The sequence below is a fragment of the Battus philenor genome, unplaced genomic scaffold (assembly GCF_028537555.1).
Source record: "Battus philenor isolate CCGP_79_NKW_IND1 unplaced genomic scaffold, ilBatPhil1.0.hap1 SCAF_19, whole genome shotgun sequence".
NCBI classification, from domain to species: Eukaryota; Metazoa; Arthropoda; class Insecta; order Lepidoptera; family Papilionidae; genus Battus; species Battus philenor.
This window is the reverse complement of record NW_027181681.1, coordinates 8,148,152-8,176,107: the sequence shown is the minus strand read 5'-3', so window position 1 is coordinate 8,176,107 and position 27,956 is coordinate 8,148,152. Positions and strand designations below refer to the sequence as shown.

At 34.9% G+C, this 27,956-nt stretch overlaps 1 protein-coding gene across 1 annotated transcript; it reads right to left on the bottom strand.

The window, feature by feature from the left end:
* Positions 1–52: 52 nt before the first annotated feature.
* Positions 53–26,621, bottom strand: Sdb (SAXO downstream of blistered). Its single transcript, XM_068764196.1, has 4 exons — positions 23,741–26,621; positions 23,401–23,660; positions 8,553–10,381; positions 53–7,882 (listed from the first exon to the last, which is right to left on the bottom strand). The coding sequence occupies exons 1-4, from the start codon at positions 26,420–26,422 to the stop codon at positions 291–293; spliced, it is 12,363 nt and encodes a 4,120-aa protein (XP_068620297.1). The 5' UTR covers positions 26,423–26,621; the 3' UTR covers positions 53–290.
* Positions 26,622–27,956: the final 1,335 nt, after the last annotated feature.

Below are 27,956 nucleotides of genomic sequence, written 5' to 3'. Positions count from 1 at the left end.
TTCACGTATATTCAAAAATAATGGCACTTAGTAGGTAAAATAAAACTCTTGCTTATTTATAAAAATTTATTACATGGCAAAGAAGAAATAACAATAGATAAATAAAATGTTAGTGGTTTAAGAATTATATTGCGATTTAAGCTGACTTTATATATTAAACGAAATATTATCGACTAGCCAGTTAAATATTTTGTAAATAGGTTGTATTTTTAAATATTATATTTCAAAGTAAGCAAAATCATTTACGGAATGCAAAAGTTACGTTTCTATCTTTTACGTAAATATAAAAGTTAATGAGTGATTTTCGACGCATAAAATTTATGTTCGCGGGAGTCACGAGTGTGTTTGAAAGGTGTACTCGGGGACTGAAGCGTGGTAGCGGGACACGTGCCGTGCACGTGAGCTGTGAATTCACGTTTGTAGCTGGTGTTTCCTCCGTCTCCTAATACAAAATGCGACGTATGACCGTGCCGCGCTACTCTCTCCACGCGCTCTACTCGTTCAGTTTTCTCTGCTTTCTGGAACTGTTCGGATCTAGAGAAATTACCATACGAACGCGCTTCCGATTGTCCATAGAACTCTCCCCCGACACGAAGATTGTCTCTAGCAACTGCCCGTGGCTGTCGTTCCATAACCATAGTAGATTGTCCATCACGTCTTTGTGAACGGCGGTTATCTGAGCTATCTGTTTGCTGCGTGATGACAACCGTATTGTCACGAGCGGAGCGATGCATCGAACTGATACTTTTTCTGTCAGTACTGTGTGTTGAATTACTGATGTATTCGCCACGATCATTAAGATTTCCAATACTTTTACGTTGAGAAGCTGCAGTGGAGCTTATAGAATGTTGAGCTTCATTTGTTGAAGTAATACCTTTTCGATGCAAGACAGCATTAGCACTTGTTGAATCCGATACTAAGTCTGATGTTCTTTTGTGGTAGCCACTGCGAGTGTTTGATTTATCTATTGCAGATGTAGTATCATTTCCACCGTGCATGGCTCGTTGAAATTCGATACTGGTTTTAGTAACGCTGTCACTCAAGTGATTCCTATTAGATGTGTTCACCTGATGACTGGATGTCGTGTGACTTGTTTGGTCAACGTGACTTTCAATTACGTTAGTTGTAGATCCAATAACTCTTTGCGTCTGACCTGAAACTGTGTGCTGATGAGAATTCACACGATGTTCATTAGAAGAAACATGACCAGTTGAAAGAGTTTGATTGATGTTTTCTCCATAAATATTGTTACTAGCAGATAACTGCTTCTGCTGGTTAGATTGAGATCGGCTTTCAGTAATTCGGCTTCCATGTACAACATGCGTTGTATTCATATTTACTTGATCACGAACTTCGGACGTTGCACGGCTTTGGTGAGAAGACTCTCCTGAAGAAATGATTCTTTGGGAACTGTCTCCTCGTTGTTGACGGTGAATTATATGGCTATCGGAATCTGCATGCTCTGAAGAATGTTTCGTAAATCTTTCTTCCTGATTTCCTTTTGTAACATATGTTTTGTTAAAAACTTCACGTCGGTTTCCATCCTTTATAGTATCGTAGTTTTCATACGAAGAATGTGATGTGTTACTTAAATTATCTCTGCGGTCCGTCGTAATTATTCTCTCATTCGTATCACCAGGAAGTGCTTTAACCTGCGACCGATTTCTGTCGTCGATAGTTTTTACATTATTTTTTTCCTGATTAACATCTGGCGCTACGCTGGTTTCTACATTACGAGTGACAGTTACCCATTTACCTGCTATTAATTTTTTTTCTTTAATTTGTTTAACAATTTTGGTAGTCGTCGAACTTGAAACACTTTTAATGTTCTTCGTAGTTTTATTAATATTTTCACTCCGCTGTACGCTATTTCGTGATACAGATCTATCATTTACATTTTGAACGTATGTCCTATCAACATTTTCTAAGCTATTTTGCGACCCCGTACGATTTATAACGTCCTGATATTGTGTCGTTGTATGCTTAGTCTGATGATCTTTTTGTTCATGTTTTAAAGCAGAACGTTCAGTTTGCGTAAGAGATTCAATTGTTTGTGATGTAGATTTGTTTATTTTCTGTTCAGTTTGAGTTTTTCTTAAACTGTCTTCATTTACAGCTTTATCGGTCCTTGTATAAAACACTGTATCCGTATTTTGCTGTGATGCTTGATTTGTAGCATCGTAATGTATAGCATGAGTATGATCATTTTTGTGATATCCGGTTTCAGCCCCATCTTTATATTTAGGACGAATAACTCCTCCTTCTGGAGATCTAGGGAATGAATCTGCATCTGTTATTGAACTTAAATTATCTTTTGGTTTTATTGGTGTCGATCGATCAACAGGCTCCCATTTTGGTTTAGAAGGACGGTGAAAATCTCCTTCAGGCTTTAAGTTATCTTTCGGTCTTACTTGTGCTGGAGTCTCTCCCGGTTGCCATTGTGTTTTGGGCCGATCTTGGAATTGATCACTCTTTGGTTCAACTTGATCCGCAAGGACACTTGGGTGCCAATGTGTTTCTGGTCTACCTTGAAATTCTGGATGATCTTTAGGATGCATTTGAGATAAAGTTTCACCTGGCTGTCTCGGAGATTTTGGTTGACTTTGGAATCCACTTTTTGTATAACGATTATCTTGCGGACGATTTTGAGAATACGGCTCCTTGGGTTGGATTTTTTGTCCTTCAGGGAAATCTCCCTCTGGCTTTTCTTTTGTACGCATGTAAATAGGTGATTCTGACTGCTTATCGGAACCTGGATAAATCTGAAATTGTTTAGGCTGCTCTTCGTTTTTAGGATATTCGGGTAATCGCTGGCCTGGTTTACTTATCATCTTATCAATTTGGATTTGCCGTGATTCAGAGCCTTCTACAACATTTCGTTCTAATTTATAATTTTTCTGGTGTTTTATTTGTTCTGTATAATCTTTTTGTTTTATAAATCTATACGTATCATCCTCAGGTTCTTTGCCATCATGGTCTTTAGGTTTATCTGGCTTATCAGAATAGTATACTATAGCCTTACGATCTGAATGCTGTATATTCTTGTTGTCTCTATTAGTATGATCTTCGAACACTCCCTCGATTTTTAAATTATCTTCCCTTCGCGTTAACTTTACGCGTTGGCCTTTAACAACACGATAAGTATCTGATGATCTAATATTTTCCATTTTACCTTCCATTTTTAGATTATCTTCATGTTTTACTATAGCTGCTTTTTCTCCCGTAACTACCTTGTAGTCGTTTCTTTGCTTCATATCGATAAATTCTCCTTCAATCTTTAAATTGTCTTCTCTTCTTATTATGTCAACTCGTTCAATTTTATGTTTCTGATGAATATCAACATCTCTATCAATAGTAATATTATCAATATGTTTAAAGGGTTTTCGTTTTTCTGCAGGTTGCGATGGAATAGATTCGGGCTTATAAAACTTACCATCTGGTTTTAAATTATCTTGGGGTTTAATGACAGGCGCTCTATCACCTTTGGTTCCTCGATAATCATCGCGAGTATGAAGATCAATAAATTCTCCTTCAGTTCTCAAATTATCTTCATGCTTTCGAATAACAACTTTTTCAGATTTTTCTATGCGCTTATAGTCATCCCTTGAACGGTGTGTATCTATGACTCCTTCCATTTTTAAATGATCCTCGTGTTTCACAACGTCTACGCGATCACCTTTTGTTATGGAATAATCTGATCGACGAACTATTTCCATGTCACCCTCTGGTTTCAAATTATCTCGAGGCTTTTTCAGTACTTGTTTTTCTGCTGGTTTCCACTCTTTTTGTTTAGGTTGCTCAAATTCACCTTCAGGTTTTAGGTTATCTTTTGGTTTCTTTTGAATTGGGCGCTCAGCGGGTTGCCAGTGATCTTTTTCAGGAGTAGTGAAATCACCTTCAGGTTTCAAGTTATCTTTGGGTTTTTTCGGAGTTTGTCTCTCAGCCGGTCTCCATTGTTCTTGTTTAGGCTGCTCGAAAACACCTTCTGGTTTAAGATTATCCTTAGGTTTCTTTTGAGTTGGACGTTCTGCCGGACGCCAATCATCTTGCTTTGGATGTTCAAATTCACCTTCAGGTTTTAGGTTGTCTTTTGGTTTTGTCTGTTTAGGGCGTTCAGCAGGCCGCCATTCTTCTTGACAAGGCTTTTCAAAATCACCTTCCGGTTTCAAATTGTCTTTTGGTTTTTTAGGCGTCTGTCTTTCCGCCGGGCGCCATCCTTCTTGTTTGGGTTTTTCAAACTCCCCTTCTGGTTTCAGGTTATCTTTAGGTTTCTTTTGAATTGGACGTTCAGCAGGTTGCCAAAATTCTTTATCCGGAGTTGTAAATTGTCCTTCGGGTTTTAAATTATCTTGAGGCTTTTTAGGAGTTTGACGCTCTGCTGGGCGCCATTCATCGTGTTTTGGTTGTTCGAAGTCACCTTCTGGTTTCAAATTATCTTTAGGTCTCTTTTGAGTTGGCCGCTCAGCCGGTGTCCAACGTTCTTTTTCAGGAGTTGTAAAATCACCTTCCGGTCTTAAGTTATCTTGCGGTTTTTTCGGTGTCTGCCGCTCGGCTGGACGCCATTCATCATGTTTGGGTTGTTCAAAGTCACCTTCTGGTCTTAAATTATCTTGTGGCTTTTTCGGTTTCTGCCGCTCTGCTGGACGCCATTCATCTTGTTTAGGTTGTTCGAAGTCACCTTCCGGTTTCAAATTATCTTTAGGTCTCTTTTGAGTTGGCCGCTCAGCCGGTGTCCAACGTTCTTTTTCAGGAGTTGTAAAATCACCTTCAGGTCTTAAGTTATCTTGTGGCTTTTTCGGTGTCTGCCGCTCGGCTGGACGCCATTCATCGTGTTTGGGTTTTTCAAAATCACCTTCTGGTCTTAAATTATCTTGGGGCTTTTTCGGTTTTTGCCTCTCTGCTGGGCGCCATTCATCTTGTTTGGGTTGTTCGAAGTCACCTTCTGGTTTCAAATTATCTTTAGGTCTCTTTTGAATTGGCCGCTCAGCCGGTGTCCAACGTTCTTTTTCAGGAGTTGTGAAATCACCTTCCGGTCTTAAGTTATCTTGAGGCTTTTTCGGTGTCTGCCGCTCGGCTGGACGCCATTCATCGTGTTTGGGTTGTTCAAAATCACCTTCTGGTCTTAAATTATCTTGTGGCTTTTTCGGTTTTTGCCTCTCTGCTGGGCGCCATTCATCTTGTTTGGGTTGTTCGAAATCACCTTCTGGTTTCAAATTATCTTTAGGTCTCTTTTGAGTTGGCCGCTCAGCCGGTGTCCAACGCTCTTTTTCAGGAGTTGTAAAATCACCTTCTGGTCTTAAGTTATCTTGTGGCTTCTTCGGTGTCTGCCGCTCGGCTGGACGCCATTCATCTTGTTTGGGTTGTTCAAAGTCACCTTCTGGTTTCAAATTATCTTTAGGTTTCTTTTGAGTTGGCCGTTCCGCTGGTGTCCACTGTTCTTTTTCAGGAGTTGTGAAATCACCTTCCGGTCTTAAGTTATCTTGCGGTTTTTTCGGTGTCTGCCGCTCGGCTGGACGCCATTCATCATGTTTGGGTTGTTCAAAGTCACCTTCTGGTCTTAAATTATCTTGTGGCTTTTTCGGTTTCTGCCGCTCTGCTGGACGCCATTCATCTTGTTTAGGTTGTTCGAAGTCACCTTCTGGTTTCAAATTATCTTTAGGTCTCTTTTGAGTTGGTCGCTCAGCTGGTGTCCAACGTTCTTTTTCAGGGGTTGTGAAATCACCTTCTGGTCTTAAGTTATCTTGTGGTTTTTTCGGTGTCTGCCGCTCGGCTGGACGCCATTCATCTTGTTTGGGTTGTTCAAAGTCACCTTCTGGTCTTAAATTATCCTGTGGCTTTTTCGGTTTTTGCCTCTCTGCTGGGCGCCATTCGTCTTGTTTCGGTTGTTCGAAGTCACCTTCTGGTTTCAAATTATCTTTAGGTCTCTTTTGAGTTGGCCGTTCCGCTGGTGTCCACTGTTCTTTTTCAGGGGTTGTAAAATCACCTTCAGGTCTTAAGTTATCTTGTGGCTTTTTCGGTGTCTGCCGCTCGGCTGGACGCCATTCATCGTGTTTGGGTTGTTCAAAATCACCTTCTGGTCTTAAATTATCTTGGGGCTTTTTCGGTTTTTGCCTCTCTGCCGGGCGCCATTCATCTTGTTTCGGTTGTTCGAAGTCACCTTCTGGTTTCAAATTATCTTTAGGTCTCTTTTGAGTTGGCCGCTCAGCCGGTGTCCACTGTTCTTTTTCAGGGGTTGTGAAATCACCTTCTGGTCTTAAGTTATCTTGTGGTTTTTTCGGTGTTTGCCGTTCGGCTGGACGCCATTCATCTTGTTTGGGTTGTTCAAAGTCACCTTCTGGTCTTAAATTATCTTGTGGCTTTTTCGGTTTCTGCCGCTCTGCTGGACGCCATTCATCTTGTTTAGGTTGTTCGAAGTCACCTTCTGGTTTCAAATTATCTTTAGGTCTCTTTTGAGTTGGTCGCTCAGCTGGTGTCCAACGTTCTTTTTCAGGGGTTGTGAAATCACCTTCTGGTCTTAAGTTATCTTGCGGTTTTTTCGGTGTCTGCCGCTCGGCTGGACGCCATTCATCTTGTTTGGGTTGTTCAAAGTCACCTTCTGGTCTTAAATTATCCTGCGGCTTTTTCGGTTTTTGCCTCTCTGCTGGGCGCCATTCGTCTTGTTTCGGTTGTTCGAAGTCACCTTCTGGTTTCAAATTATCTTTAGGTCTCTTTTGAGTTGGCCGTTCCGCTGGTGTCCACTGTTCTTTTTCAGGGGTTGTAAAATCACCTTCAGGTCTTAAGTTATCTTGTGGCTTTTTCGGTGTCTGCCGCTCGGCTGGACGCCATTCATCGTGTTTGGGTTGTTCAAAATCACCTTCTGGTCTTAAATTATCTTGGGGCTTTTTCGGTTTTTGCCTCTCTGCCGGGCGCCATTCATCTTGTTTCGGTTGTTCGAAATCACCTTCTGGTTTCAAATTATCTTTAGGTCTCTTTTGAGTTGGCCGCTCAGCCGGTGTCCAACGCTCTTTTTCAGGAGTTGTAAAATCACCTTCTGGTCTTAAGTTATCTTGTGGCTTCTTCGGTGTCTGTCGCTCTGCTGGACGCCATTCATCATGTTTAGGCTGATCGAAGTCACCCTCTGGTTTCAAATTATCTTTAGGTCTCTTTTGAGTTGGCCGCTCAGCCGGTTTCCATTGTTCTTTTTCAGGAGTTGTGAAATCGCCTTCTGGTCTTAAGTTATCTTGCGGTTTTTTCGGTGTTTGCCGCTCGGCTGGACGCCATTCATCATGTTTGGGCTGTTCAAAGTCACCTTCTGGTCTTAAATTATCCTGTGGCTTTTTCGGTTTTTGCCTCTCTGCTGGGCGCCACTCATCTTGTTTGGGTTGTTCGAAGTCGCCTTCTGGTTTCAAATTATCTTTCGGTTTCTTTTGTATTGGACGCTCAGCTGGTCTCCACTGGTCTTTTTCAGGGGTTGTGAAATCGCCTTCAGGCCTCAAATTGTCTATTGGTCTTATTTTCTTTTGCCTAACATCAATTGTTTCATATGTTTTGTATTCCTCTTGTGTCGTAGTAACCGATTCCAAATTTTCAGTAGAATAAAACTTTTCAAAATCTTCTTTTGTCCACGTGCGACGTCGATGGGGACGTTCCACAATCGTATTTTTTTCTGTGTAATCATTTTGGTTTGAAGTTACAAATTCCATATCACCTTCATTTAGCAAATTATCTGTTTTCCGCGTAATCAAGGTTGTTCTCTCAACAGTATCAGTGTAATCGATAAATTCCGATTTAGTAGTACTCTCGGTTGTCATGTCTCCTTCTATTTTAGTCCAAGTATTCCGTCGCACAGGTTTTGGCCGTTCAACGGGTCGTCCAACATATTCAGATCGTGACGTAGTGGTATCTGTAAATACAATAGTTTATTAAAGAAATTTCTTATTTAACCTTTTAGAATTCGATTTTTCACGACCTTTCTTGTTTCAGACTTTTATTACATATCTTTTTGGTGTCTGTATTTTGTATAATTACATAACCTTAAATTGTTACTACACAATATTTAAAAAAAAAAGGGTGACGTTTTACTTCCCACGCCGTGAAACTATAGAAAAGAACCAAATTTATCTTGTTTAGTACACAGACATGTAATTTTTAGTACATAAAACGATCGAACGAGATAAAGAAATGTTTATTTAATTTAAGGTCTTTTAGCCTACCCATAAAAATAAATTGCACTATTTGGGGAAAAATTGAGCACTGCACTACTACAATCTCAACATTGTATACCTCTAGGTAAAAGCATGACAAAAAAAAACTGTACCAGCAATTACAATCGTAAGCCAATTATTAAAAAAATAAGCTATCAAGTTGTATAATTGACGTGCTAGCACAGGAAAGAGTAGATATTGTATATTTTGTGATGAACAGCATTTTTCTTTTCCAAGAAATTAGTCTTTAACTGCACTTTTACCTAGTTTTTGAACAAATAAAGAATTTAACGTATTTGCGCAAGAGAAGGAGACGATTATGTTATTAAAGATTACAAAAATGTTCTATTAAATACACGTTATGCTTACCCGTAAATTCTCCTTCTATTATGATATTGTCTGTACGTCTTATAATTTCAGCTCTTTCTCCCGTAAATACTCTATAATCTTCTGTTATACTTTTTGTGGATGTAAATTCTCCTTCCGGTCGTAAGTTATCCTTTGGTTTTTTAACAATTGATTTTTCTGCAGGGACAAATTCATCTGGCTGACGCTTAGCAAAATCTCCTTCTGGCTTCAGATTGTCCTCAGGTTTCTTTGGTTGTGGTCTCTCAGCCGGTTTCCATTCTTCTTTCTGTGGAGTTGTGAATTCTCCTTCTGGTTTTAAATTATCTTTTGGACGCCGTACTGGCTCTCTTTCACCGGGACGCCATTCATCAGGTTTGCGCTTCTCAAATTCACCTTCCGGGTGAAGATTGTCTTCTGGTTTTTTAGGTTTCTGCCGCTCGGCGGGTTTCCAAGGTTGTTTTTCTGGTGTAGTGAATTCTCCTTCAGGTTTTAGATTATCTACAGGACGTCGAACAGGTTCTCTGTCGCCTGGATACCATTCTTCTGGTTTTCTCTTTTCGAAATCTCCCTCTGGTCTCAGATTGTCTTTAGGGCGCCGAACTGGTTCTCTGTCACCTGGATACCACTCGTCTGGTTTTCGCCTTTCAAAGTCTCCTTCTGGTCTTAAATTGTCCTCCGGTTTTTTCGGCTTCTGTCTCTCTGCTGGTCTCCAGGGTTCTTTTTCAGGAGTATTAAATTCTCCCTCAGGCCGTAAATTATCTTCAGGTCGTCGTATTGGAGCTCTGTCACCCGGACGCCATTCTTCAGGTCTTCGTTTTTCGAAATCTCCTTCAGGTCTTAAATTATCTTCTGGACGCCGAACTGGCTCTCTGTCACCTGGATACCACTCGTCTGGTTTTCGCCTTTCAAAATCTCCTTCTGGTCTTAAATTGTCCTCCGGTTTTTTCGGCTTCTGCCTTTCTGCTGGTCTCCATGGTTCTTTTTCAGGAGTGGTAAATTCTCCCTCAGGCCGTAAGTTATCGTCTGGTCGTCGTATCGGAGCTCTGTCGCCTGGACGCCATTCTTCAGGTCTTCGTTTTTCGAAATCTCCTTCAGGTCTCAAATTATCTTCTGGACGTCGGGTCGGCTCTCTATCTCCAGGGTGCCAATCGTCAGGTTTTCGTTTTTCAAATGTACCTTCAGGATAGAGATTATCTTCAGGTCGACGTACCGGTTCACGATCTCCCGGGCGCCATTCCTCTGGTCGGCGTTTGACAAATTCACCTTCTGGCCGTAAATTATCCTCAGGTTTAATAGGCTTAGGACGGTCAGCTGGACGCCAAGTTTCTTTTTGAGGTAAGGCAAAGTCCCCTTCTGTTTTGAGATTATCATCAGGACGACGAATCGGAGCTCTGTCACCCGGACGCCATTCTTCAGGTTGACGCTTATAGAATTCACCTTCAGGCTTTAGATTATCCTCTGGTTTTTTTGGTTTTTCTCTTTCCGCTGGCCGCCATCGCTCCTTTTCTGGTGTACTAAAATCACCTTCTGGTTTTAAATTGTCTTCTGGGCGTCTAACTGTTGCCCGGTCGCCCGGTTGCCATTCTTCGGGACGTCGTTTTTCAAACTCCCCTTCTGGTTTAAGGTTATCCTCAGGCTTAACAGGTCTAGGTCGTTCAACAGGTCGCCATTGAGAACGTTCAGGTTCTTGAAAGTCTCCTTCGAGGCGGAGATGGTCTTCATGATGAACAGCGGTGGTTCGGCTAACGTGCTTTTCATCGTAATCATGTTTGTACGCAGAAACCACGCTCGTCGTATGCTCCACATCGAACAATGGCTCCGGGACATCATTGTGTGGACAACGATGACGCCTAATAAAATAAGAAAGATTTTTAGTTGAGTGATATATTTTTATTAAGAAAATTTTTAAGTTTTACATGAATTTAAAGTTTACTACTTTAAAATAAAGTTTCTTTAAAACTTATTTGCACCTTGTAATAAAATAAGGATGAAGATTAATTGGAAATCGTTGACGTAAAGGCAAAGGTGGTAGCGTCAGCGAATCGGCCATCACTTGTTTTCATTTCACATAGTTTTCACTGTTTTGACCATAACACACTAACTAACACTCTAAAGTGTATATCATTAAATTGAATCTACTAGTTATATTGTTAGAATTACTAGATAAACCATTTAACGGCATGTGTACACATATTTTAATATGTACGTCATGTTTGCTGTTAGTCGTTCACAAAAGGTATAATAAAGTTAGGTTTTGTAACAATAATAATTTTATGAAACTAATGATATTTTACAATATTATCTATTAAAACTCAGAGCATCAAAATTTACAAGCCAACTTGGTCTTTTATTTGACAACATTGTGAAATGTTTGAGTCACGAAGGACGTGCTGCCACTATTCACAGGCACGCGCCGTGTACTGCCGTATTAGTTCTATAATTTTGAAATGTACTACATTTTTGCCCATTGATAATATTCTAATTCGATTATTTAACATAAACCACTCTCCAAACATTCACAATTTGTTATAAACGTTTTATTCCGTAAAATGAACTAGATATTACCGTCCTGAATAATGAAAACAACAATCCTGTAACTGATGTGATTCAGTTGCTATAGCAACTGCTGTTGGAAAAACTCTGCGGTCAGTCGGTGTTAAAAAAAGCTTAACAAGCCAAAGGGCAACAACCTGTTTTTCTCTTTTTATTCCAAATTCAATACTCATAACAAATCTTGCTTTTTACTAATATATTTTAATTTGAGACACGTCAACAATATTCTTAATAAAGGTTTTGTTTTACATGTAAAATATATTGAATCAATAGGAAATGTGTTTATTCCTGTTTGGAATTCAATGTATACAATTATAATTAGTTTAAAACACGAATGAGAAATCTGAAAAACAGGTCGCCTTTGTCTACCAATGGGGCCTAATAGCCCATAATAATTCAATTAAACTAGAACCTTTTACATTTAAAATTCCTTAATAATATTATATCTCTTAGGGCGGAGGAATAATGAGAAATACATAATTAAAGTTTAAAATGCGAATACCCGTACTGTAATTTAATGTGTAATTATTCTTTTAATTACCTCTTGAGGGTATTCAAATTTTCTATTATTTTATTACGATTTTACAATAATAATTACTTGCAGTTAAATTATTTAATTGCATATTATTATTTTAATTTATATTATACGGTAAAACGAATCGTTGTTTCAGCCTATAGACGCCCATTGCTAAGCATACGCGTCTCCTAGAGATATCTATGGAAATATACACAATAATCGCCACGCTTGGCTGGCGGGTTGGCGATGGCGGTGTGGTATTATAGTTAGAGGTACAGAATTTTCGCAAAAAAAAATCACCAATTTCGCATTTATATTTTTCAAAATTTGCAAATTTCGCATAAATTTCGCATTTATACCTTAAAATTATAAAATTTAAGTAAATTAAACATTTAGCAACAAAAATTTCTGTTTAGTAATTTTATTTCCAAATTTGAAAGTAAAATTTTACAAAATTTTAAAGTACAAGTCGCGACATCAACAGTTTTAATTTTTAAAAAAAGGAAGATTCGACTTTTTAAACGACGTTTTTGGTCTAAACGTCAAGATTTCATATGTAGAGGAAGCGTTGAGCGCGACGCTGTTTATTGAACTTTTAACACCAAAAAAAAAACAAAACGTTGCATTTAACGGCCAACAATATGTCCTGCAAATTGAGGTTTTTATTAATTTTAAAAACCCGAAGAACTAACCTATGACAATGTGCATATGTTTCAATTAGATCATTTCGCATTTATTCGCATTAAAAAGTAATTTTCGCATTTATTCGTATCTATTTCATAAATACGAAATTTCCGTGCCCCTAATTATAGTACGTAAAAGTTGCATCTGCCCATCCTTTGGAAACTTGTTTGTGAGCAGTGACAATCCTATACAATTAATGCAAATAGTATAAATTATACAAGAATGTACATCGTATAGTATGATCGTATAATCATAAGGCTCAGTCCTCTGCCGCTAGGGCTACCAGAGTAAATAATCAAATCTGTAATCTTAAACATTAATTGAAATATATATATGAAAATACAAGTGTGTAAACATGCGGCTTTCTGAAGGACTAAAATAATAACACAACCTATCTTAACCGTCTCTTAATTGTAACAAATACTCAGTTCTTTAAGAACACAAGGGGAGTTGTATAAAGTGCAAAGCGGGCGATAATGAATTGCAATCCTAATTTAGACGTGACTCAGCTGAGAAGTCTGTAGAAATGCTATAAGATGTCTTTATCGTGCTTCCATCCGTGGCCTCCTTAAAATCTTATGATTAAGCGTTATATTCTTCAATCCAATAATATAATTATTCCTGATTTTACAATAATCGTATTTTGCAATGGCAGCAAATTATAATCTTTATTTTGTTAGCATTAATCCAAAAAGCTATTCATAATATTTCTATATTTAGAACACAAGTAATGTAAAACTATGGACTTTCAAATTATAAACTTATTTATCAGATTCACAATGTTACCTTTATGGTAATTATGTAATGAAACGAAATAAAATAATACAAAAATATACATTGAATATTTACGTTACACATAGTTTCACGTTCCGATGCGATATAACTCGTCGCTAGGCAATGAGTAGTAAAGATGTTCTGTACGACCACATATATAACGAAAAGCTTTTCTCAAAATTTTCTTTTAAATGCGAGTGACATAATAAAATATTTGACGTAAACAGCCAATAAATTTATAACAATTATAATTATATGTCAATCATAGATACATTAATAAATTTTCATTAACGGTAAAACCATTATAACAATTAAAATCAAATATTCATTACCGCAGTTTACATTCCAGGAAAAGAACGAAAAAAAAATTAAAGCCAAGGCCTGTCAATAGCAGTAACAATTTCCGCGTCGGAAATTGAGTCTTTATCACAAATACACGGTTTTATAATCCGATATTTTATTTTGTTTTTTATGGATCGCCTAAAAATTTACAGTGTTACCTGCAAATGCAAATCAATTAAAATACAAGAAAATTTGCTATTTCAGTAACAGACAACCACAATGGATGGATAACACGCCGGATTAACCAAAAAAAAAGAAAATTTTGAAAGAAATCTGAGCATCAATAAACTTTAGTTGGTAAATATTATTTTATATTTCTTTATTAATTATTTATTTACGAGCTATTTATTTATCCCCAATATATTTTTAAATATTTTATTATTAAATACGTTGTTGTTTCAACTCGCATATTGATATTTATTTTGAACAACTAAAATTAAATTATATGACAGTACCTAAAAACACAGCTTGAATTCATTAGTTATTTAATGAATTAATTTTACTATAGTAAATGACCTATATTACAAACAAGGATAAAAGCTACATTTTCTATCAATCGAGGTAATTCTTAATAAACAACAAGGGCGCATTCGTGAACAAGCCGACCATGACATATCTGTGAAAATAAATCTGACTCACTTGCAACCTTAAAAGACCACACATGGTCCGTGAAACAAAATAAGTCATTATGCATGTAAAGAAGGATGTTGTATTGATGCATGTTATATGAATTTATATACTTTCCATCTGTCTGTAAACAGTAGCCATATAGTTGATAACAACACACAAATATACTATTTGTTTGTATTTAATGAAACATCTGTTGATGCAGCTTGAGTCACTGCTCAGCTAAGCACATTGGATGACGAGATCGAAGAGGTCTCTATATTAAGGTGATTACTCAACGGTCGATGCCTACCATGCAACTGGAATTTACATTCGCAGAATTCAGTGAGTAAGAAAGTTTGAACAGATTTGTATTAATAACAAGCCACGATTCTTTAATATAAAAACTAAGCGAGAATTTCATATATAGCAAATCTTATAAGTTCTACAAAATTAAAAAAAGTATATTAAAGTGTTTGAAAACTGTTTAAATGAAAATTTAATTGTAGCTCATCAGAAATAAATCATATGTCATTATCATTGAGTCAAGAAGAAAATTATAGCTAGTATCTTAATAAAACTCTAAAATTAGAATTTCGTACAAAAGAGAAACTGATATTTCACATTGTTAAAATAATACTTGTTTATTATTATATTTTTCTGCTTTAAATTATTGATCAACAAATAGAGGAATTCGGGTGGTAATGCATTTTTTGCAACCAGTACGAATCAGTCAAGGTAATCTACCCATTCACGTTTTCAAGTACGAAATAATCAAACATGGGAAGTAATTTGAGCTATGGCATCACTGCCGCCTATAACGTTCATTCTTTTACGTGAATGGCTCAGGTAGAGGTCTACTTTATCAATCTGTAATATACATAACTTATTTATTGAGACTAATAGAAAAATCACGTTCCGTTTATTCTATAACACTGCAGACTATTTTTTAATCTTTAAAAGTAAGTATTGTGTGATGCCTGCAGACTTCAGTTTTATGAATAAAAGATTTATATTCTGAATTAATCTTTAAGATCTTTGTATAATCATAAACTTAATATAAAAAAAATCAAATTATACATTTTCAAATATTAATGGATTTTGTACGTGTAAACAATGTTTAGAATAAGTCTAAATTTGTTTAAAAACATAATAACATAATATTCGTAGTAATCAAATTATTCTAGCTTCGTAAAATTACAAATCACTTCCCAATTTATAGCGTGATAGTTCGCTTTACTCAAGCAGACCATATGGTCGTCGACCTTCTACAACATTGCCATTTGCAACTAGCTAACTGTTTTTACATCTACGCGCTTATTCTGATTTAATTTTTTCATTATTTTAATCTATGTATTAATAACAGAGGACAATGCATTAAACACACTTTAACATTAACAAAGAAATAATCAAATAACTATTTGTCTTTTTTATCTTTTATCATTTATTATCTTTTATCTAAATTTATTTATTTAAAAGCAACAGCATTGATGACTAGGTAACAGTGTAAATACAAGTCGATGTTTTTAAAAATAAACTGTTACGTAGGTAGAGCAGTTGACGAAGTATGTAATTACAAGATATTGATTCGACCTGCTTGCGGTTAAACAACTCCACAACTTTAGTAGGTAAGTAGTAATAGAAATCCCTGCTAAAGGATACAAATGTCAAATGTATAAATTTACAATATATTTTTAACATGGAACTAAGACGTAACAGGAAAGACTCGTTGAAAGGATTTATATTTACATCAATTTTATTACTATCTTGTTTATTTACCGGTAAATATATACATGCAAGCCATTATAATGTGTCTGTTTTATTCATGTTGCATGTGCAGGGATTTATTCAAATTGATTAAATATTTAAACTTCTCTATGCTTACAATGCTAACTCACAATGATTATGAACCATAGAAAGAACTATGCTCTAGATTTCTGTACGAGATTGAATCAAAAATGAGGAAATACATAGAAGAATGAAAATAACTGATAAAGCCCGGAGGATTGACAAGTTGAAGTGGAAGAGAGCATACTCCATAGCCCACAGAACAGATGGCAGCAGGGGTCTTAGGGTTGCACAGCGTAGGACGTCCACAAGGTGAAGAAGAGACCTTATTAAGGTGGTCGGAAGACGCTGGATGCAGACAAGTTTCAATCAGTCTAATTTGATATCTATGATGGAGGTAAATGTTAAGCAGTATACGTCATGATATTTCTAAGTAATAGTCGAAAAAGAACTGGCTAATATGTAGCAAAAAAATATTAAATAACATACAACAAGACAAATCGCGGTTTATAGAAATTATTTAAAATGTTCCAATATTTCTCGGTCCACTCCTATGGAATTGAGGTTGTTATAAAACAACTATAGTACTTAATACAAGTAAAATTGTTTTCCTTTTACATTTTATAAAGAAATGGCTTCCCAAGAACACCTCAATACCTAAAAGGAGCTGCAGTTGTCAACGACAGTCCATTTTTGGCTATGTTCGCAGCAGCTACTTTCCAACCTTAGTGCATTTGGGTCGTTCTTTTGCTGTGCCTTATTTGTTGGTCTGCTCAACGTTTCCAAATTCCTCTTTTACATGGACATAACGCCGAGTATATACCTCTCACACATATCGCATTAATTTTAAAAAATATATTACATGCAAGTACTCAAATAAAAGAAAATGCGCGAGCGTAGAAAATGTGAAGTTATCTGTAGGTGACGTAAATAATTGCTTTCAAGGTTTTTTTGCGCGTTTATCACGCGAATTCATTAATTTGTTACACAAAATGGCAGACAGTGCAGACTGTAATATTCTACTTTTTAAATATACGTATAAAGTCTTTATAATTTTGGTTAATATATTTTTGTCATCTGTGGTAATAATGTGAAGAATGGGACCATTTTTTTGGCTATAGTATATAGCCCTCTATAGCATTTTGATTGCAAAATGCATAGACCGCAAATATAGAACATTCCCGAAAGATCTCAATTTATAATTTTTTTTAACTAACTTATAAATATAAAAGCGTCAAATGACTACGTAAATGCAAATAAAATAGACGGTGTTGCATTTTGATCATATTTTTCGAGAAAACGATGACGTAAAGCCTGTTTCACCGTATAGAGAGCGTCCTGCGACCGAAACGTTCGAGTTGTTATATCAACGCCAGTAAACAAGTAAGAAACGAGTTTAAGCGAGGACGGAGACGTGGGCTCGATGAGATCACCGCCGCGAATAGAGCCGCCTGAGGTCGCGCAGCCTGCACCACTACGCCCCACGTCTTTCTTTATGTCGCGTCCAATATATTCACAACGCAAAAGCCAAGCGCGAACATAGTCTGATCACTAAAAATGTCCCAAATTCTATATCTAATACATTACACGTTTGATAATATCTCATAACTTGACATATTGATCAATGTTCTGCAAAACATAAATTTACGCTGTTTCAACACAGAATAAATTTCATTTGAGCATGTTAATCATCCTTAAGAATAGTTATTTTTATCATTTCCAGAAATGTAAAGCACTCGGTAGATATTTTCTAAAAGAACAATTTATATAGGCGGCGTTAAGGTCAATTTAGAGGCAAGAGATTTTTCAATTTAGGAACCGGGCATAAGTGGGAGTGATGGAGCGGACAGTTTATTCATTGCTTTTATTAGAATCACAAGAACACGCGGATGAAATCAGTACACTAGTGCACACGGTCGTTAAGATGCAAGGAGGTTTATCACACAACAATATGTTTGTCATTAATGTCAGTACGTGATAACCTATCTTAGCTGTTAAATATCTCACATATTACTATAAAACGAGCAGCAATATACTATTCTCGCAGGCTACACAATGCAAAAAGTTGTTTAAATGTTAGTCTGGAAGAACACTCCCTCTCAATATTTGCATACAATACCTATATATAACCGTGTTACAAATTTCTCGGCATTGTTAGTGAATCGTGATGTACGAACGTAAAAAACGAGTTACTTCGTGCCTTGCAAACGAACACTTTAACATTGACGAAAGATGATATAAACTCAAAGATAAATAACAAATTTTCGCCGTTTCTACGTGAGAAAACAAGTTCAAAGTCAAGGACATTATTTTATAATGTTGCCTTATAAAAATTTTAATTTGCGAATGAGTTCTGTTTCCAAATTCATGCCGAGATTACTATATCAATAATGAGTACTAGTAAACTAGTTTAAACTATCATAGTTTCCATAGAAGGTTCCCCCATAAGCGTATATGGTTGTCATACTTGTATCGTCGCTTAATACTTCTACGTGTCTCGAATGTTTAGAACGCCTAGGTTGCTTCAGTGCACAAATTTAGTCACGTACGAACCTGTGCTTGTAACAATGGTCCGCGGGGATTTGCTAACAGTGAAATTAAATAACATAATAAAAGATTCAGCATTCATGCTGTATATAAATTTATTTATTACCACACGTACATTTGATAGTATTATTACCCCTTGTAAACTATTTGAAAGTAAAACTTCTTTCAAACAATGCAACTAAAAATTAAAAAAGAATATTTATGACAACAATTTTTATATATACATATATATTTTTTTAATTTAATATGGACATGGCGGTGTACTATGGTTGACTCTATCACATGTTTTTAATTTACGTTTGTTTTAACTAATTATAATATTATTTTTGAGCATTTTTTGAAGTGTTTACTCCTAATTATTTTACATTGATTTTAAAATAAATAAATACCGAAATTAATGAATCTAGCATTTATTTATTTCGGTATTTATTTATTTGTCGCACGCGAATATTGATAGGATAAATTAATAATATATTATTATCGTGTTATAGTATATATAAATACAGAATAGTTATAACTAGTTTTGTGAATAATAACTTATCAATGGTTCTATTTCCTTTTTTATTTAAATGTGCAGCTGTATGACTGAAATTGACATTTGTACGTATTTGTACATGTGTCCCACGTGTTTGTTATATATATGATTCTCTTTGCGCCTTCGGAACCCCCAAGTGAAAGCTATGTATAATTTGACCAAGGCTATAAAAATACCCAATTTTAAAGATTGTTTAATGATTAACAAAAATATGTAATATTTAATAATGCTTTACTATTTTTTTATGGCCCTTGCTGTTGTGGATCTCTCGTACACCTATTTTGTTTGGAACAGGGTTTTTATTCCTCATTTATTATTATTATTATATCCTTTTTTATTTTATGCTCTTCTGTCATTCCTATTAAGATCTATCTTTCCTCTTATTTCTTTTACTAATGTAAAATATTATAAACAATTATAAACATTAAATGCAAAAGTTATTAGCAAACCCAAAGATTTTCCTCAATAGACCTCATTGGTTTGGTTAATAATATGAAACCACGTTATGAATAAGCCATACAGCTCGTGACCATACAAAGCCCTTTCTGCAACCGCGATAGTGTGTCGCAATCCATAACAACAAACCGTCACGTTGGACGAACACAAGCCTTACGTTACAGTCGGGTAACCTGCACCTCTATGCACACATACCTAACATTTACGGGATACACTTTTATGACAAATTTTTACGTTCTAACATTGTGCAAAACATTTTAAAGTAAAGAATAGATAGCTTGTTATTACTTATAGTTTAAAATTATAAAGAGAGTTCCTACAAAATTTAAAATAAAATGAATGACTCACTATAGTTTTTGAAATGTTTATATGAATTTTATTAACATATTCAGAATTTTAAGAATATTTGGACGCAGACGGACAGACATTATAACATCACTGCGAATGAAAATAAGTTTGCGATCAAAAAACATATAAATTAAGTTTTCTTTTCTAAATTAAAAAAAAATATATTATCATGGGAGGCAAAATGAGTCTACCACATATTCAGATGATAAACGTTGAAATAACCTAAACACGATATTCCTAAGATATGCTATTTTCTGTTTGCCCTTTAATACTTAGACTTTAATTTAAGCTAAATAATGTTACGTAAACCTTCATCGCTAACGTGTTTTTATGATAATGTCAAAAATTCATATTCAGAAAGCCCTACTTCGGTGATTTAAAAAAAATAGTAATAATATTAACATTGCAGGTACCAATAATAGAGAAAATGGACAGTGAGGTCATCGTTGGCTTTTATCTTTGTAAAACAAAACAGATAGAAGGAACGACACATGACTTATTCGAATAGCTGAAGATAGTAACAGCCAGTACAACTATTTACATACCTAATGGGGTCAGGCACCTTAGTTTTATGAATAATAATACCAGGAAATTTACAAATATAATTTCAAAAAATCAATTTAAGGATTTTTGATTGTGTAAACATAGACTTTAGAAATATTTTTCAAAATCAGTTTATATTACACTATTATTATTTATATTGTAAGCTATGTTGAGATACACTAAATTAATTAAAGACATCACAACTGTATGTATAGTATTATATATATTATATTAGATATAGTCGTGGTGTCACTAATTAATATATATAAATAATTATCAGGCATAAAAACTACGTAGTTAACCGCACTTCTCGAAATATATAGAAGTAAGAAATAAATTTAAATGACTGTACAAATGACTTCACCGCTTAATATTGAATAAAGAACTTATTTAAATGTCATGTAAATGTGCCTGATATCGACTTTGTAGACTAAAAACACCTTTTATAAAAAAAATTACTATAATAGTTTTTTAGAAATTTACTCCAATGTATATTTTGTGACCAATGTATAATTATTTCATGCGATTTATAGATGAAAATAATAATAAAGCATTATGTTGCATATCGTTGTCATATTTTGCATGCACTACAGTGGCTCATATCCGGGGATTTTACGAGAGCAAATTTTTTAGCTAAAAACAATAATATTACTGCAATAAAATTTTTGTTTCCTATATACATGTTAAATATTTATAACTGGTTAATAAAAGTTTAATTGACGTTAATTAAAAAAAATATGTCATGTCATCGCTTATGTATTGTCCTCTATCATGGACGGATCGATGCGGGTAGAGTAAAACCGGGTCATCGAGGCGATCTTTGATCGTCCAAAGACGAGGCCTATAGTGGTAGTAGAAGGTGCTGTATCATAAGGAAAGATTTTTTTTTTTTGGTCATAGCGAAGAAAATTTAGAAGAAACAGTAAAAAATCTTGTAATTCCCTTGTCCACCAATAATTATGACTGTAAACATCAGGCACTATAAAATCAATATAAAATCAAAAATGCACAGAATTCTTCCACACGTGTAAATTAAGATAGTGCTTGGAATTAGAATTAAAGATAAAACCGAAACGTGAAATAACATGAAATTTTGCATATCATGGAATTTAATATCTTTTAAAATTAGTGACATTTTTGTTCGATCATTTCGGTCGGTCTTATTAATACGATTTACTTAAAATATATGTGCTTGTAAAACCTGACCAGAGATTAATATTATACTTCCACTTCAAGTTTATTTATTAATAAACTATAATAATTATGTAACAGCTTTAGAAATGCTGCTTCGATATTTCAAATATTTAAGTCTTAAAATTTTCAATACTAATTTACTAAACAGTGAGTAAGGTATTCATATATTACTTATGATTTCTACATATACCTGTGTACAAAACAGTTAATCCATTTATCTGAATTAATAAAATAATGTAAAAAAAAGGTTTTTTGCCTGGATTTGAAGGCGCTTTGAAAATGGAATGATTTTAAAATAAGTAACTGCATTATGACATCATACAGAACACATCACTTCTATTTATACCTCCACTGTACTTGCACTCACAGCTTAACGGACCGAAATTTATATTACATTCCGAAACGCCCATTTTGGTAACGACACAACTTAAATATTATCTACAATAGTCTCCTTTATTTCTTTTAATTCTTAGAACCAATATTCAGAAATATATTCATTATTGTCCAACTATACATACAACTGAATGATCACAGCTGCCTTTTGCTGTTTCAAATTGTCAGACTATCTAAACGAGTTCGGTATTGAGGGCGATGCTAATAGCACTTTCAGTTCGTTAAACTCCTACGCATCTGCGCATAAGGATTCAACAGAACCACTGCTGGTTTCACATGACTCATGTTTATCGTAAGACAATCGCCTACTTCTGTGGCTGGTAAAATCGATTTGACGAGCAATATATGTTATGACTACACTTAAGACTAATAATGGAACTTCAATTATGCTGTAAATAATTTATTTGGGATATTTAATATCAAAAATTCATACAAACTTATTAAAAAATATTCGATTAGCTGAACTAGGCATTGGGCCAAAATTATCTACGAACACGATCTGCGATACGTAATTTCATACAGGAAATTAAAATAGCATTAGTAAGTTGTAGGAAAAAAAAATAAGTCGCACTTGAAACTACCTCTAATCAAATTCTAAGGACTCAACTTGAAAGATGCTTTGCTAATCTTTTTATTACATAACGAAAAACTCGAACAATTTGACATTTGTTTCTAATAATAAAACAATTGTGCGAAGCTGTACTATGAACATATATACTAAACCAATGCCGCCCACGCACGCGCTATGACTATTATGTACGTAATTCGTTTAGATTTAATGTTCAAAACTGTTCGTAATCGTCAATTACCTTACACCGACGCTTTGTCTCCACATTTGTTAACTCAAGACACGCGAGAAAAAGATTATGATAAAAAATTAAAGTCATGATATCTAGGACATTAAAATAATTTTTTTGCTTAACGACAGTTGATAATTGCTCAATATATTCAAAAGTATTCGCATTTGGATAAAAATAGTAAATACCTAAGAGTCCATCAACATAAATCTATTCCAGTTATATTTAAAATTTAGCTTTTCAACATAAGAACGCAAGTTAGAATGCAGATATGTTCATTTTTTTAATTACTGTTCATATTGTGTACTTCCAAAGTAACTTAGGTTTTGATAGTTAATAATCAACTAAACAAGCATTAAACAAAAACTTATCAAATTAATATGCAATATCAATATGTTTTCGTTGTATCAGTATGCAGAAACCGCTCCTTTGATTTCTTATCTTACCAAAATTATATTACCAGATATCTACTTACTGATAATTCATAGATATTTTTTTTAAATCTTCATTGTTTATAATAACACGAACGTATTGAACAATTTAACGAAATTGGACAATTTAAAATGCATCATACCTATTGCTCTTCGCATAAAATACCTCCCAGTCATCATAACATAACAAGTATCACCAAGCGAGTGATGGCCGGTTGTCAATGCAATAACGATGACGAATGTTATTAACTTTAAAATACCTCAACAAAGTACTATCATAATTTCGCTATAATCAATTGGTCCATAATTTTAAAAATTCAAATGCTTACTATATGTTGCTGTATAACAATAATTTACTTACCCACAAGTACAGATTTCACAAATACACTGCTCCTTTATAACTGTTTTCTCTGGTTTTCTAGGACCAGCATGTTTTGGTCTAGTTTCGTCTATATAGACTTTTTCTCCAACAATGGTCCTGTCATCACGCACTGTTTTCCTATCGTCAATTACGGTTTCATCATAAACAGTGCTGACGACGGTGTCCTTTCTTGTGGTGTCGGTGATGGCATGATCTACGACATCGTATTCGTTTATATCTCGAACAGTTCGGACATCCTTCTATAAAAAAAATAACAAACATGTTAATATTATTAATGTATGAATAAAAATATAACTACACCTACCATATTTTAACGTACCAAGTTTTTGATGTCTAACGCGCTATTATCGACAAAAACATTTGTTTTTACATTTTCATCCTCTTTTGCATCTTCGTAAGTAGTTATTTTTCTGGTAATCCCATTTTCTGTTATATACCGTGTGACTTCGACTTGACTTCTTGTTTTATCTATTTCAAAAGACTTTTTAATCATGTCCGCGTTACTTGTTTTTAAAACAGTCACCTGTTCTTCGTCAACTCCCTCATAGAGATCTTTGACATCCTCCTTAATTTTTGTACCAAAAGTAACTTTATCGATTCTCTTAAAAGGATACTTTTTAACTGTTTCTATTATGTCTTTTAAAACCCTGTCATCAATATTTCTTCTAATGACAATGTTTTTGTTACTTACAGTAACATCTTTATTAGAAGATGATGTTTCAATGATTTTACGCAGGTCACTTATGGACGTAAAATCCTTTATATCTTTTGATGTTAATATTATATTGTCCTGGGTATCTTGTCGCTTTAAGTGATGTCGTGGTTGCTCCGATTTACCAAATGGAGACATTTGTTGAGGTCTTTTAGGTCTGTCATCATCTTTTTCGTATACGAATTTTCCATTCCAAGTTCCAGTACTTCTTTCATAGGTCGTCAATGTATCTTTAGTTTCAGAAGTTGTTTTAGATGTAGATTCTTTAGTTAGGTTTTGCTGTTCGGTTGTAATAAATTCAGTTGTTTTAGTTACATCTTTAATATCGCGTACATCAGATTTTTTATCTGTAGTAGTTTTTAATTGAGTTTCAGAATATACAGAGTCATCGGTTGTGCCTTTAATATTTCTAGCATAATCATCTTGTTTTTCAGTTGGATGTTCTGTAATAGCTGGTTTCTTAGTAAAATCCCCAGAATAAACGTTTCGAGTGGAAGCAATTTCTTTACCGTTTTTATACAAAGCAGATTCTTCCGCAACATGAGTAGCACTTTTGGGAATACCGTCTTTACCAGTGTCATAATAAGACTCCTTGTCCAATACATGCCGTGTGTATTCATGCTCAGGCTCAATGCCAGATCCACTTACATAATGACTTTTTTCGCGGCTAGAATGTTCTTTGCTGTCTCCCCATTCCCTGTGAGAGCTATCAACTATTCTTTGTTTCCCATCAATTACTTCCAAAACGTAAGATGAAGTCGATGCTTGTTGAGCACTGCTAGTATTACTTTTCAGTATTTTTGTAGAAAAATTTATGTTATCTGACTCTCGTACTTCTAAAATGTCTCCCACCTTTCTTAGTTCATTTTGAATTGTTGAGTCGTAACCATAGAAATCCGATGAATCTGTTTTCTTATTTTGATTGCGTATTTGTAAATTTGTAGTTTCACTAGTCACCGTATTACTTTGTGCGATATTTGTGTTGGTTTTAGTTTCGTTTGTGTTTGATGACATGGTGCTTTGCTTCACATTGTCTTGAGTTGATATTTGTTCTTCATTTGATCTAAGATGTTTCTGATTGTCTTTTTGAGAGATAATGCTCTCTTTGGAGGTTGTTTGATTTCCGTCTTTGACAAATTTCGAATTCTCTGTAATAGTCATCTCATTTATTGGTGGCTCTCCATCTTTTCCAGAATCATATTTAGATTTCATATCATAATTTTGTTGGCTATAAACAGATTGCGGGGCAATATTGGTTCCACTGACACTCGCATAAGCTTCTTTTGATGAATGCTTTTGGGCGTCACCCCACTCTCTTTTTGTGCTGTCAACTATGCGTTCTTTTCCGTCGATAATTTCTACGATATATGATGAAGATGTAGATTTGGTAACATTACTGCTTGTATTTTCACTTGTCTGATTTATTGTACTGTATTCTTTCGTTTTCGTATTTCGATCAAGCGTTCCCTCTCCTCCGAAAAAATTAGAAGAATCCGATTTCACAGTTTGGTTTCTCTTCGAGGCGTCGGGGGAATTCTGATAGCGATCCTTCTCACGTTGGTTAATAAATTTCTTATCAGTTATTTTTGAGAAATTGTCTTTCATATCATGGCGAGATACGAAAGATTGTCGTTTCGTTTGTGTATTGGTTGCGTTTTCGCGTTCTGATTGAAGCAGAGTATTGGTGGCATTAACACCGTGTGTCGATTTGTAGGGATTCGAATTTGTTATACTTTGCGAAGAGCTATCTATAAAGGCTGTATTGAGTGTCTGGTTTTCGACAGATGAGTCAACAGTTCTATCAAAAGTTTGACTGTGAGTTGAATCAGAATGTTGCACTGAGGTCGAAGATGATTGAATTGTTTCACTTTTGGAGCTCTGGTGATGTGTAGAAGAAGTTTCTTGAAGCACAGAATTAGAAACAAATTCTCCAGTAGTGGACTGTGCCATGTCACTTACATTGTGTTCATGCGATCTTATCTGAGATAAATCTGTTACCGACGGAGCTTCCGTTATAATATAATGCGGATGACTGTTATAATGCTCCGATATTGTGGAGCCGGTTATAGAAGCGTGGTCACTTACGTCGGTAATCATTAGAGGGTCATCTTCTTCCACCTTTACCTCTATATAGCGAACCTTTTTACCAGAAGAGCTGACTTTTTGCAAGGTATTGCTGCTCTTCTGCACCGTGGAGGTGCTGCTCTTCTGAACACTGCTTGATGCACTGCTTGAAGACGTCACTTCTGACGTTTTAGATTGTTTAGTCTTTTTATTTTTTATAGTCATTTTGTATTCACTTTATAACTTTAAAATATAAATTACACTTAATTTACTGAAGGCTAATATAAGAAAATATGAATGTAGTATAAAATATTTTTATGCACATAATAAAATAAACTTTGCCATGTAATATAAACCGCCGCGAGAGTCGTTCGTGTCGGGAATACTGCGCGCGCGCTGTTCGCGACTGTCTCGCGCTATCTGTGGCACGGGCTGCGCGGCAGCGTTACTGAGAGCAAGAGCTCGACGCCCCCCTTGCACCTTGACGTGTACCTCGTCGCCCACCGGACCTTTACGACACGTAAGCGCTTACATATACCATTCGAAGTCATACCAAAAATGGTACAATCTGCGTTGTCCCTATATGGAAACGAAACGAAACTAGTACAAATAAAACATTAAAAAAATACTAATAATAAGTCCTTTTTCCAATTTACAGGAAAACTAGTGTAATAAAATAAAAAAAAATCGAAACTAGTGCCATACGAATTTTAAGTTACTTAAGTAATTTATTTGTTAAGAAAGTAATTTTTTTCTTAACATATTTATAATTTCTTGGTCGATTTTATAATATTGTAGAAGGAAAAAAACGAATAATTATAACAGTATATAGTTAAAAATTATACAAATATGGCAAAATGAGGTTACACCGAAACAATAGTGTGGTGCTGGAAATCAACATGATTTCATGGAATTTAATTACATCATAGCAAAATTACAATAACAACTTAAATAACGTTTGCACAGGGTATTTAAAATTTCTTGGTAAATATTATTTTTAAATTTGGTAATTAGAAACCTCTCGTTTACAGGATGGTGGTTATTAGTATTAAAACTATAAAGGGGTTTATCTCATTTGTCAACATAAAGCTTTAAACTCTTTACAGTACTGCCAATCACCTGTATAAAGTGATCACTCTCGGATATTTTACAATAATTTAATTATTCTGTTTACATGTAATAGGCTATAACTTCTGGCTGTACAAAATCTGCAGAGACATAGTAAACAATAATCAATTTTAAAAACGCTTTTATTTATATATAACTATTATTTACATTTTCTCAAACCATTGATTTTTAGATAAGGTGTACCATAAATTAATTGATAGCATATTCATTTAACCAATCATCCTATATGAAATTTACATTTTATTTTGGATCAGTACGCTTTAAGCCTCACCGTTCTTATTTGATTACAAGACCATTTTAAACCACTGTACATGATAGGTCAAGTACATACCGAGAAAATTATTTACGATATCTTATTTTATTTAAAAAAAAACATAAGATGTATAAAAATCTTAAAATTTCTAAGGAATAATTGAGGAAAAATCAATTATTTTTGATGATTTAAAAAAGGATGGGTAATTTAAGTAGGTACTGTAATTGTTTTTAGGTGCTGTGTTAATCCTAGCCAGGATTATAACACAACATGGAGAAGCCAGGACCGAGTAAAAAACGTAAGGTTAAAGATGAAAATCGTTATTTTCAAGAAATTTGGACTTTGTTATGCGACCATACAAAAATACTTTTTTGTATG